Source organism: Anopheles arabiensis, chromosome 2 (assembly GCF_016920715.1).
Source record: "Anopheles arabiensis isolate DONGOLA chromosome 2, AaraD3, whole genome shotgun sequence".
In the NCBI taxonomy this organism is placed as follows: domain Eukaryota; kingdom Metazoa; phylum Arthropoda; class Insecta; order Diptera; family Culicidae; genus Anopheles; species Anopheles arabiensis.
The window spans coordinates 83474116-83488133 of NC_053517.1; the positions used below are offsets into that span (position 1 = coordinate 83474116).

A 14018-nucleotide genomic window follows, 5' to 3' on the forward strand; every position below is an offset into this window, starting at 1 on the left:
GGAGTTTAGTATTTAAACAATCGTATCGCCGTTCTTGTTCTAGCGATGCATAACTTCAATGCGAAACCATACAACAGTACAGAGGAAATCAGAAAGCTCTCCTCCAAGCGATGAAGCTCAACTGGTTGGGGTATCCCACCAACAGAGAGCGCCACCAGCTTTTTCGCTATTTTTAGAATGCATGAGTCGTTTGTCGTCTGCTAAACGAAGTCTTTCTATATTCCGTTTAGGTAGAGAACTTAAGTCGTTTAGAAGCCGTTTAGTGGTCGTTTAGTGGATTTGTGGCACTTGGGATATCTAAAAAATAATATCGTCGTTTTAGTTCTGGAGAAGCATAAGTTCAATGCGAAACCATACACCAGTACAGAGGGAAGGAGAACAAAGAGAATATAAAACTCAAAGTGAAGAGAACTCCACTGTGTGGCTATCCCACCAACAGATGGCGCCACCGTTTGCTATTTTTAGAATACATCAGTGGTTTATCGTCTGCTAAGCGAAGTCTTTCTAGATTACTCTTAGGTTGATAGCTTGAGATATTTAGAACTCGTTTGTGGTGGTTTAGTGGAGTTAACACATACATTTTTAGTGTTAGCGTATATCCTTTGCTTAGGATAAATAGTACATAAGCACTCGTTACAAATAGTGTGTTGCCACATGGTTTCTCTAATTTTACCCCAAAAGTTTTCCCTTTTTCCCCATACTCAACTACACTGGCTCACGGACTCGCCTGTCTAACGGAGCTTGACAGATCGTGCGTCAAAATCGGCGCACCGGGGCGCGGCGCTCGCAAGGACATTCGGCCCGTTTGCACAGCGGTACTGTCAGCCGGGATGGCCGTGCACCCCTAGCCACAGTGTAATGTTTTCGAGTTTTTTCACTCCGAATCTAGTCACATAGATTTTGCCTTACACAGAAAACCTTTAAAAGTAATATTTAAAGTAGCATAATTGGCAGTGAACGAGCGCTAGCGCAAACCCGGAAGCGGCGGTGGTGTTATTCGCGTAGAAATTAGGTCGCTGTAAGTGTGCGCTGCTGCCGTGGAGCGCGTCTGAAAAACTCCACTTTGTGGTGCCTTCTGGTCTCCGTGTGTCGTATGTGTGTCTGTGTGTGTGGGCTATCCTTTTTGGTGTGTTTTCCAGCCAGGCAGTTTACCCTCCCTCCCATTTTCTTACCCCACGGGGATGTTTCGCAGGATTGCAGTAGGGGTGATTGGTGAATTTAAGGCTTTTTTTTGTTCTTTACTGCAACATGGATGAAGTTGGTGTTAAAATTGTGCTGCGAATCGATATATCAAACAACAATTAATTTGGTGCAGTTGGGCATATGAGCAAAGGTTGCGCGTACAGGGTGGATGAGAGGTGGTGAGAGACTTGGGCATATCAGGGCGTGCAGCAGGCCGTGCAAAAATTTCAGATGCAATCCTTGCAGAATCAAAGAGAATGATGGTATTGGTGGCAACGATGATGATGATAGTGTTGGTGACGATGATGATGATGATGATGACGATGATGATGCCTACCTACTACGGCAGTACCAGGCGTACCATATTGTCACGAGCCAAGTAGTGGAGAGAGTATTTCTGTGAGGCTCGCGGCCAGCGCTTGCTGTATGTGTGTGTGTGGCTATATGCTGTGTATGTGTGTGGTGCGTGCATGTGTGTCTGTGTGCCATTTCATTCTCGATGTCCTGTCCCGCGAGGCGCATTAACCAACCCCTCGCCGTTTCGACGCACGTGAACTGTGCCCCTGCGCGCATGGTTGCGGCTCATGGAGGGCTTTTTTTTGCGGAAAAAGGACAAGCAGTAGCAGCAGCCGCAAAAAAGTTACAATAAATGAAACGCATGGGTGAAAAAATATGGTGGTACGCACAGTGATCACACCGTTTAAAAAAAAGGCGAAAAGAAAAAAAGGATTCCTCGTGTGAAAATAAAATCAATGGTTGCTTGAATGGTCCCTGACAGTGCTGACTTGCACCAAATCTTTACACATCCCTCTCTCTCTCCCCCCTCTTTACCCAACCCCTCCCCCCCCCACCCGTTCTCTCTGCTGGGGCTGCTGTTTCATGCTGCCAATGACCAATGATGGCGCTGATGATGGCGCTGCTGCTGCTGCTGATGATGATGATGATGATGATGGGTGCGAAGGGAGTGTATTAGTGAAAGAGGTGTGTGTGAGCAGGCGCGCAAGCGAGACAGATGTGACAGCCGTGCTCTGATGAGGACAAACTTCCGCAGTGTCTGGAAGAGAACAAATCACTGAAACGTGCGAGATGTAGTGATGGTGAAGTTGGGTTCGAACGTGCGATCTGCGGGGGAAAAGGTTGACTGGAAGCCTGGTTGGTATAGGGAAGCAAGTGATAAGGAACGGTGATAAAAGTCCTGGACGGTATCGGCCGCCTGCCTGCCTGGATTATTTGTGCTAATGCTGCTGCTGCTGCTGCTGCTGATAAGAAAAGCAAACCAGCAAGGAGAGGAGGGCGCGCATGTGATGCAGCTCTACAGCTAGAGGTTGCAGCAGAGCGTGTGGTGTCTCACTCTCACACCGTGTGGTACCTTGCTCTCTCTCTCTCTCTCTCTCGTATGCGTGCGCGAGCGTGTATGTGTGTGTGGTTAAAGGTGTAAGGATAAATGTGTGAGAGTGTGTGCTTCTGTGTGTTTTGTTGCACTATTGCACTTCGCGCGGGGTTGGGCCTGGACTGCGAAGGAAATGCAGGGAGCGGGAAACAAGCACATGCATCCGAGAGCCCTGGCTGGTGCGCGTGGAGGCCGTCCGGAGTAAACATTTATAATCTCGCTCGCTTTCTCGCCAAAAGTACTAGTAAAAGTGTGGAATATTTGTTTTCGTACACGCCAACTGGGTGGGAAAATGGTGATTGGCAGTGTAGTGCAGCGGCTTGTGTGTGTAGACAATACGCCTTCCCACATGCACATTTGCAATCGGTGCAGCAAAGTGCATTGGCAAAGTGCAGCAGAGGGAGAAGGAGTGGGGACTGAAGTTCTCTCGCACTTGTTTTATTTTACGCAAAGTGGACCGCCTACTTGGTAGTACTATTTATTACTACTACTACTACTACTACTACTATTACTACTATTGGCTGCTATTACTACTACTACCGTGGGGCAATGGGGAGAAACAACGCAGCGTGCAGCGTGTTCAATGTGTTGGTGGCTGTGCCTCCTTTGCTGAAACACAATGCCCCACAGAAAGAAATACGTGTGTGTGTGTGTGGTGTGTGTGTGTGTGTGTGGCAAATGATTTGAGAAGGCTTTCACACGTCGTTGCGGAAGGTGGAGCGTGGTGGTGGCGTGTATGTGTGTGTGTGAATGCTGGTCGATTAATTGCAACACGTTTCGCGGGACGCCTTTTTAACGAAAAATGGGATTTTGTTTTTAATCATATATAATTTTTGTGTGCAAATAACATTTTATTAGAAATTTCAAAACATATTTTACTCTACACATTATGATTACAAGCGGTTGAACCTAACAAAGCGCCTCGCACGTGTCGCTTGAAAGTGGATCAATTTTAAAATTAAATTCACTACTTCACCGCTTCTTTGGTAAAATTATGCTACAATAATTTAAAAGAAATTAGCTATTGGTCTTTTTTCTGTGTGCGATCAACAAGGGTAAAGAATTTGAGATCTTTCAGCAATCAAATTGAAATTTTGCATTTAAATTTTGAGGCTCGTGTTCGTGGATGCATGGAGGAGGCGCCTGGTACTTTGTAAAAGTTGAACGTGATCGCACGATCGAGGTGTTCGGCTATCCTTCATTTGGTGTCTCAATGTTCACAAAATGACAGTTATTTTGTATTAAATATTGAAAAAAATTGAATGTGATCACAATTTATTATGGAAAATCATTAATTTTACATTAAATGTTTTGTGCCGATGTAAAGTATTTGATTTGAATTTAATTATATAAAACTATATTACCAACAATCATCCTAATCGTTACATTTTTTTCTCTCCTTCCATCACTTCCCCCTCCCCCCCCCCCCCCAACCCCCCCTGTGAAACAACAGCTAGCTTACCAATGAACAGTAGGCGGCATGGTTAAGATGGCTTCAACGGAGGAACAGGATAGGAAAATAGTGCTGGAATTTTGCCACCTGCTCGAAAAGTCGAAGCAGCTGTTCAACGGGCTCCGCGATCTGCCCCAGTATGGGCACCGGCAGTGGCAGGCGTACTTTGGCCGCACGTTCGACGTCTACACCAAGCTGTGGAAGTTCCAGCAGCAGCATAGACTAGTCCTAGATTCTAAGTATGGTTTAAAGCGATGGCAAATCGGAGAAATAGCTAGCAAAATTGGACAACTCTATTATCATTATTAGTAAGCACCGCCGCACCCGCAGCCCCTAGGGAAATAGGGGCCCCTTCCGTACCCTTCGCGCGTCAGGACGCTAATTGTTGGATTTTCTATGTTTTTTTTCTTTCTCCTACCCCACACACACACTGGCTCATTGCCACACACTCACCGACAGCCTTAGAACGAGCGAAACCAATTATCTCAATGAGGCGTACTCGTTTTACGCGGCGATCCGGGGGCGCGCTTACTACTCGCGAGCAATCAAGGAGGACCGGCCGGATCTGATGGTGAAGAAGCTCCGTTACTACGCTAGATTTATTGTTGTTTGTTTACTGTTGAAGAAGATGAAGCTGGTGCGGGAGTTAGTTATCGAATTGGAGCGACAAATACAGGAATACACCACCACGTAAGTAAGGGGGGTAGGGCGGTCGGGGGCACTGCCATGCCGTGCGCTGGCAGCAATCGGTGGAATTTTCTGCGCAATTAAAAACGTAATCATACAATAAACTTAAACGTAGCGTACCGCACGACCTTAGGTACGAGCCGGAGGACCAGCTGGAGTGGTCCCTGGTGCTGGAGGAGATCAAGGGATTCATCAAGGCGGAATCGGCCGTCGCGGTGCTGCACGCCGACACCAACCCGATCGTACTGTCGCACAGGTGAGTTGCGCCCGCCGGCGATACCGTAGCACCGTAGCGTAGCTGTTTAGGCCCGTGCTTTCCGATTGTTACCTTCTACCGCTTCTACTTCTGTAGCTCCTTTAACTGTTTTCTGTTTCGTCTTTTTTTACCTTTTTTTGTGCCTCGCTTATTTTTTGTGCGTTTTGTGTGCAATGCTTAACGTTTATTTGTTTATTCTGTTGCTTTGTGCTTTTTGTGCTTTTGTTTTTTTGTAAGTTTGTACTTTTGTACTTTCAAAAAGCGCTTTCGTGCTTCGGTTTGCGCTGAAACTTTTTCTGATTTGGCCTTTACATGAAAGGCAAATGATGGATCAGTTATTAGTAGATTACAGAAGAGAAATATTAGGAAGGTTTGCCAAATTTCCAATAAGAGTTGGATAGATCGGACGTAAACGCAGTAGTTGAATTAGATTTTAAAGTTTAAAAAAGTATCCATATTGAAGTAAAGTAATTAAAACAAGTGCTTGGATTGAAAAAGGTAGCAGTTGATACAACAGACTAGGTAATACTAATCGCAATCAGTTTGTGGCATTCGCTTTTTTTTACTTTTGGAAGTAATTAAATTACGCTTTCATTTAAAAAATATTTTATACGCATTCTCGATGCCGTTTTGCTACGTTGGGAGCGTTCGGTTTTGCTAAGATTTACTTTATTTTTGATTATTTTAACAGCTAACCCCTCCCTTTCGCCCCCCGTTTCTACCTGCTCTTCATAATAGTAGAATGCTTTCCACAATAACTCGAACGAACAACAAAATGGGAAGGAATAGTACATGTAAACCCCACCTACCTAAACGCTCTATCGCTCCGTTTGACCCTTACAGTACACATCCATTTGCTAAACAAAGTAAATACCAAAAGCAAGCTCTAACTCTTCTCTCTTACTCTTTCTTTTAGTATCAAAACAAAACAAAAACACTGTGTAAACTTACTGTAACCTCGGTGTGTGATTCCTCTCTGTTTAACAACTAGTTTAACTCTTGCAAGCTCTCTATATCAATAGCAAAGCTCGAAAGCTCGAAACCAACAACTTTGATCATGTTTCCCGATCAGTTCCGTTGAAGAAGTGTGTGTATGTGTAACAGTAACTGTAATTTACCCCAACTAATGTACATTTTCCGTAAGCGAAATCGTCTGTCTCACCTACCATTCCATCATAATACGTATTGTAATTGGCTGTAATCTTCTTCTTTAATCCTCTGTACTGGTTGCGAGTTGCACACCTTCTACCGCTATCATCCGCGCTAGTTATTTGGTTAATAATTCTCCCTCTCGTTCTCTGTCTCAGTTTTGTCTCCCTTTTTTTGTTACTCAGAATTGCAGTTTTAGTTTGTGTTCATTTTCCCAATCGGTTAGTTATTGTACTGTATTACCTGTATTGAACCAGTTCGAGCTTTATTGTTTTCCGTTCTGTTGTGCTGCTATAATAATTACCACCACAAAAAAATAACAAAATTCTTTAGTACATAAGTCAACCTAGCCTTAAGACACAGAGTAAGAGCAAACAGGCCCCCAGTAATGGTGGATTGTGTGTCGCTTGTACGCAAACACCCCCCGATTTTGGCCTCTTTTTTGCTTCCTTTCCCCTTTCCGCAACACGGAAGTTTGTGCAAAATTCACTAAAATTGCGTTGCGTACCTTTTGCGCTCTGCTTTGCTCTTACTACTTACTACAAGCAATATAGATGAGTAAGAAAAAAGAAAAAAAAAACAATAATCTGACGAATGGTGGATGACGAAATTATTGATGAAGATGAAGTAGAGAAGAAGAAAAAAAACGCTCTCAATATTGGCCCGTTCACTTTCATGTTTTGGATCATCCTTGCGCGCACGACGACCGCCTTTGCTCCCATTCTCATTGCGCCTTCATCTTCGAGCTCCATCGTTCGCACGTTGTACTTACGTTCTGTCGCTTCAATAGCCTGCTTCGATCCAATTTTACAGTAACAACAATTTTGTTAACACAAGTTTACAGTGTGTACAACCAGCGCGATAAACGAAGAAAAAAAAGACCCCCCTTGTCCCCTTTATTTCTACTCGTCAACAACGACTCGTGGACCGTTGCTTAAGTTTCGATTTCCAATTCGATTTAATTTCAAATAACGATTAAAGCCCAAACACGGTCATGTATGTATTCATGTGCGTGCCGCGTGTGCCGCCGATTAGTGCCGGGATAGTAACAATATTGCAATTTCTCGACAACCCCCATTGCGTGACACCACTTGCCCTTTCTCCCTTCCACTGCCACAGAGTATCGAGTAAGTTGGAACATTTTTCCGGTTCAATTTTCGGTTGTAGTGTGTTACAGTTACAATTTAATCTAAACAAACAAACAGAAAAGCGAAACGTTTTTAAAACCTTTTTTCGTTCTTAGAAAGTCATTAGACGCAACAAAACAGAAGAACAGAATTCACTTTCACACGCAAACAACACTTTTGATTGGCAAAAGTCGATCGTAGCGCGACACTACTATCGGCGATCGTGGTTAAGCGTTAACCGATCAATTGACCACGTGATCATTGGCATTCCATGCGACATTTCCACGTTTCATGAATCATTTGAACGTTTCATTTAGACAGACAGTCGTCGCCACACACACCCACACCCACACAGATGTACACGCATACATACATGAAAGTCATTCACCTCGTACAAGTATACAGGGCAAAATACATTAAAAACAAAACCATTGCGCACCTAGTGTCATTGTAAAATCACACGGTCACCTGCACTCAAAACCAAAACAGCATAACAACATGATCCTCGACATACACATTCATATCACACACACACACACACACATACACACACACACACACACACACACACACACACACACACACACACACACACACACACACACACACACACACACGAGTAAGGGTGACCAAATTGTAGTCGAAAGCACGGGCCATTCGTCGTTCCCCGTACGGAAGAAGGTAACTTCACCCCGTGTTGAATTCGAAGTGGTTCTGGTTCCAGGTTAAGCCCGCTCACCACCCCGCCCTGCGAACGGACGCCCCACATGACGCTCAGCCTGCAGGAGATCCTGATCGTCGGGTCGGCCTGCGAGCAGGCCAAGTTCTCCGAGCTAACGATGGACATGTTCCGGTAGGTTTTGGGCGCGAAAAATTTGTGCCCGCAAGATGGCATTTCCATTAATGTGTGTTTTATCTTTCAACCAGGATGCTGCAAACGCTGGAACGTGAACCGACGGACGCGATGCACCCGATGATTGGCCATCCGATGGCGCACGGTGGGCCGCACGATGCGAGCCCCGCGGCCAGCCGCATGCCGTACGGTGTGCCGGGTTCGAAGGGTAAGTGCCGCGGTCGGTTACTTTTCCCTCCCCAAATCGATCGATGCATTAACACAAATTATTTTTGTTGTTGTAGGGTACGTGGAGAACGGTGATCGTCGTACGATGCGTGATAACCCACACAAGTACTTGCTGTACAAACCGTCGCTCAGCCAGCTGATGGTGTTTCTGTCGAGCGGGTTCAAGGAGCTGCCACCGGGCGGTGCGCTGCTGCTGTACATGTCCGCCGACGGGTGCTTCTCGACTACGAAGCATCCGCAAGACTGTAAGACTACTTCCCCGCGTTAACTGTCGTTTTTAGCTGTACACTCTACCTTGCTCTCTTTCTCTCTCTCTCTCTCTCTCTCTCTCTCTCTCTCTCTCTCTCTCTCTTCTGCCGCCGGCCAGATGGTTACGAACTGGGCGGTTTGGCGACGAGCGTTAAGCGTGACGCGGTGGACGGTGGCCTGTCGGTGCGGGGCAAATCGAGCGCCGGCTACAAGGAACCGCACTGTCTGTATCCGGGCGATCTGTACCCTTACACGCGGCGGCCTCTCTTCATCATCATTGATTCGGACAATTCATTCGTGTTCCAGCACATACCGAGGTAACTGCCGCGCAAAAGCGGTCCCTTTGCTCCACCGTGTACTAATAACTGTTTCCGCTTTGTTTTAGGTATTTCGGTCAACCGTTAGTTATACTCATGTCACCACAGGATATTCCTGCCAACTACCAAGGTGAGTGTGAGTAACATTTCGTGGGTGCATTACGCGAGGGAGTTGAATCTTCATACAACCAAATCATCTTCACTCATAGTGATGGAAAGAGTTCCAAAAAAAAAAGAGAAATGGATGCGTTCACTGCTTGAAAGGAACGGAGTAACCGTGGATGAAAATGTAATCGAGGTCGGATTGGCATAGTGGTGTAATATTCAATAGACGTGCCAGTTTCTACAAGGCCGAACTTCTTGTCATTGATTAAAAACATTTACCAGTGTAGTAGGCATTCTGATAACTGATCGGTCGTGATCGTAAACAACTGCTGCAATTCAGTTTTGTTCATTACTTAATTTAGATTCATTTTCATTAATTACATGTTCATTTTTGTGATCGATCAAGAGTGATCGTTCATACAGGGTTATCCTATTGCTTGTTTCCCTTACATGTACTATTGAATCCCATACGTAAGCTCGCTTTGGACAGTTTCATGAAAAAGTGTTTGCAAACAAGCGGCTAATAGTTAACGCAGAAAAATGGACGAATTTACTATTAGGAAGATTACATTGGTTTTTTTTTGCGGTCAATCACTTCTGGAGAACAAAGAAGAAGTAATTGCAGTCTACTCTGTATTCAGAAACCATGATAACCTTTTTTTTTGCCATTCCGTGACCACGAATCATTACCGCTTGCAACGGTCCTGCTGGAAGAACGAAAAGTTTAACAGGTATGAAACAGCACAGTACATGTTCCAACTGGGTAAAAGAAGTTCTATTAACTTTCAATTAAACACTGAGAGTAATATGAAACATCCAATCGGTACACACTGGTACAATATACCGTCCTTTGCTTATAACCCGGCGTCGAATGAACGAAAATGAGATCCTTGAATTGTATCAGTCATGTAATATTCTAATTGGATTCTAAATCTTTTATTGTTCTAAAAGCAAATGAGTGCAAAATGCTGAACAAAACTCTCATTCACTCCGCAGCAACGTCTATCGCTAAACAATGTTCAATTTAACTGTCAAAATTTTCCCATGGCTTTCTGGCAATTTAATCTAAACGCATCGACCTGTTCTCTTCATGGATGTTCAAAGACCTTGTATTAAATAGCAGAGGTCGATGCAAAGCCCGTTGCTAGGATGCCATTTTCAGCACGCTTTTGACAGTTTCATGGAAAAGCGTTTACAAACAAATGGACAATAGTTAACGCGGAAAAGTAGAAGCATTTACTATAAGTAAGAATCTATTGGTTAAATATCTTGCAACCAATCACTTATGGAGAACGAAGGAGAATTAATTACTGTCTATTATTTGTTCAGAATAGTGTTGAAAGATTCAGGATTTGGAAGATTCGAAGATTCAATCCCTAGAAAGATTCGATCGGATCGGATCCCGTTTGTAGGATTTGAATACTTAAAATATTCCTTTGCGATTGGGATTTGATTGTGATTCGATTAGGATTGGGATTCGTTTGCGATTCGATTGGGATTCTGATTGGGATATAGTCACTAAATAAATTATTTAATTTGATATCCTGAATAAAGGTCCGCGTATCTCGGGGACCTGTACTAATTATGATCGATTAATCGCTATTTAGAGTGATCGTTTGTAGAAACTTGTAGATTTTTGGAGAGATCGTCCTCAGAAATTTATGAACGATTTATAGAATGTCGTTCAGAGGAACTTTTGAATAATAATTGGAACGATATTGCATCTCAGAAGCACCGGATGTCGTTCATTCCACTTAAGGAGCAAAGGTGTTCCAACAGGTTTACTCACAGAGAGACCCTTGAAGTATTGAGAAGATTCAACTCGCCACCGCAGTGACTCATCCACTTAAAATCAACATGTATCGAACAAACAAAAAACATGCTCATGCATCTCGCCCTTCTTACAGATTTGCAGCATCACGGTTCGCTGTTTACGCTGTTCCTGCACTCGCCCATGACGGCCATGTGCTACATCTGCAACGTGGGCGACGTGCCGATCCATCACTGGGAGCGATGCCAGAGCTATGTGGACCGGTTCGTGACCGAAGCGTCCCGGCTGGTGACGCGCTGCCGGATGGACGAGATCGAGCAGGGCATTGGATATATAGGTAAGCGCTTCGAACACACGTAATTTGTACAACATCACCCCCTATTCGTGCCTCTCTCTCGCTCTCTATCTCTCTGAACAGACTCATCGTACGTGCAATTCTTCGGCGATGACTTCCTGCGAACGCTCATACTGCGGTTCGTGTTTTGTGACGTGGCGCTCCGCCTACACCGGGGCTTCCGCGGCCGGCACCAGCGGCCGCGCTGCGAACCCCCCCTGCCCGGGCCGGAGCTGCTCGAGCATCCGTCGCTCGCCCACATCGTGCTGCAGCTGGCGACCGCGCTCGACGTGAGGGGCCACTTTGTCGAGGGACCGGAAGGCGATTGATGCACGTACGGTGCGAGCACCAGTGCGCGGTTCCGAACCGGCAGCGACGACGATCCACGATTCACTCCAACACTGCAACAGCAACCGCATCCCGCTCTACTGTGGTGCGCCAGCATCCACGTGCTTTCCGGTGCGTTCACTGCGTGCGCGCTGACGCTACTAGCGGGGTGCGCAAACGTTGCGCGTCTACATTTGACGGTGGTGTTGGTGCGTGCTGCCCCCGTACCATCACCACTGGTGGTTTACACTGCCAGTATTTGCTGAGTTAAATGGGGAGGGGAGGTAGGGGGGTGGAACATACGTCGCTTCCAAAAAAAAAGAAAGAAAAAGAAACAGTAACAACAACCAACCAACAAACTATTGTGTAGCCCATTGCAGACGTGGGGCCCGGCTTGAGACAGCTCGAAATAGGAAGAGAAACCAAGTATTAATGAGCGTGAGTGGCCAACAGAGTAAGTGCGCACTCAAAAGGCTAGTTTAAAACACACACACACACACTTAAACACACATACATACATACAAAAAACAAAGGCTTGTTGCATTCCACAACGTGTTCTTCTTGGGGGAACGATGGGAATAATTTCGTTTGCGTTCGCTATATACATATATATATACACATATATTATCCCTTTAAAAAAAATGCTCCTCTTAAAACAAAAGAACACACACACACACTAAGCCATTTCGGTTCATAGGTCAAGGTATATACATATATATATTTGTAGCTTTTTATGCGACTTGTTACACTATTTATATGCGACATTCCTTCGGGCGCGACATACGCGTACGCTTGCGGAAACGAATACGCGAACCAATCAGAAAGGCGAAGCGTGTTTGTGTGTTTGTATGTGTGTGTGTGTGTGTGAGAGTGTGAAGCGATGCGGAGGACACTTTGGTTGTTTATTCAACATCCCGCTGCGTTCCGCAGGCGCACTGAGATCGTCTCCCACGTCCCACGTCCTGTGCAAAAGAATCCCATGACATTATGTGGCAAAGCCATTGCTTTACGTTTGAAACATGTGAAAAGCAAGCCATGAAGCAGCAACACACACACACACACACACACACACACATAACACTACTATCCTGTTACTAGGGCTGCGGTTGTTCCGAGTCGTGAGGAGTCGCGCTCTTTTCGTTGGTCACGTTTAAAGTGTGATGCCACCAAGGCGTGATTCCCGTTTTCCTGCTCTTCCCCATTCCTTTACTTCATCTCCTTTCCTTGCCCTCTCCTCATCATATTCAATGGTTCCATGGAGACGCATCATCATCATCATCATCATCAAGCTGTGTATGGTGGGGTACGTGCGGTTCAAAACCTTCGCGAGAGAGTATAGATATATCAAAGTTTATCTATTTATATATAAACATATTTATATTTATATATAAATACCAACAAAAAAAAACAAAACATATACCTACATTAACACAACATCCGCTTGCGCAATGAGAAACTAAAATACTTATTAGAGAAAGAGAGAGAGAGAGGAGCAGGAAGAAGAGTTGGAAAAGAATGAATGAACAGCAGAGCTAGTGGTAAAGTTAGTGTAAAACAAACAAAGCGAAGCAGGTGGGTTTAAACACAGAAAACAGCGTGCGATAAAGTCTCGGTACTTATTGAAAGGGCAAAACAAAAAAGAAGAAAAAAAAAACTACGGCGCAAGAAACGGAAAACGTATATACATATATGCTTAAGAGGAAAACAAAAACGTATTATAGGAAAAATTTAAATACGACACACCGTACAGAGGTGAAACAGAACAGAACAGAACAGAACAGAACAGTACAGGACAGAAGGACAAAGCAGCGCAACGCAAAGGTACACACACATACACACAATGCCTTTGCAAGGTTTTGTTTTCCTGTTAAGATGTAACACGGTGAACTTTTTTTTGCTTTTGTTTAATTTATGTGTTTTATACTACTGAAAAGCATTAACCGTTTTACACCTTTTTTTTAAATTATTTGTTCAAATGTTTGTTCGTTTTTTTTTACTAAAAACTAGTCACACTCTAGTCCCCTCGGTCAGCAAATGTATTAGCGATCCAAAGACGCCTCAACGTGGCACATTAGTTATAATACTCATAGGAAACAAGCAAACAGCAACAAAAACTCCCGACACTCACACACACACACACACACACACACACACAAAGATTAACACACTCTTCTTACTGTGATGCCAACTGATAACATTGCGCACCGGGAGCACTGGCGCTGGTTGATGGGTGGCGGTGGTGGTAGTAGTGTAGTGTAGGAGTGGATACTTTTTTAGGTTTAACGTTTAAGCGACCCGAGACGCGAAACACGAGACACGAAAAACGAAACGCGAAACAAACAAAAAAAGGACGGATGGATGATAATTGGTAAACAACGGACGAGGAATAAAAACAACAAACAAACAAACAAACAAAAGAACACTGGCAACATAAAGCTACTACATTAAGAAGATACCCAGCCGATATTTGGACAATATATAAACGTGTGATCACTGCCGCTATTTCGCTTCATTAGTAGGAAACAAACAAAGCAAAAACCAAAACATACAAAGAGGAGGAAAAAAAACAAAACTAAACGAAAAAAAAAAA

General features: G+C 44.4%; 1 protein-coding gene across 5 annotated transcripts; it reads left to right on the forward strand.

The window, feature by feature from the left end:
- The first annotated feature begins 769 nt into the window (after positions 1-769).
- LOC120896182 (protein SCAI) lies at positions 770-14018 on the forward strand. Of its 5 annotated transcripts, none has more exons than XM_040300129.1 (11): positions 770-1018; positions 4026-4333; positions 4485-4715; positions 4828-4968; positions 7954-8097; positions 8172-8305; positions 8382-8570; positions 8693-8891; positions 8960-9021; positions 10904-11104; positions 11186-14018. In XM_040300129.1, exons 2-11 carry the CDS (start codon positions 4053-4055, stop codon positions 11428-11430), a joined length of 1827 nt encoding a protein of 608 aa, XP_040156063.1. In that variant the 5' UTR covers positions 770-1018; positions 4026-4052; the 3' UTR covers positions 11431-14018. The 5 variants fall into 5 exon arrangements, with proteins under 5 accessions (XP_040156063.1, XP_040156065.1, XP_040156066.1 ...); XM_040300131.1 differs by having other exon boundaries at positions 7969-8097; XM_040300132.1 differs by having other exon boundaries at positions 772-1018; positions 4846-4968.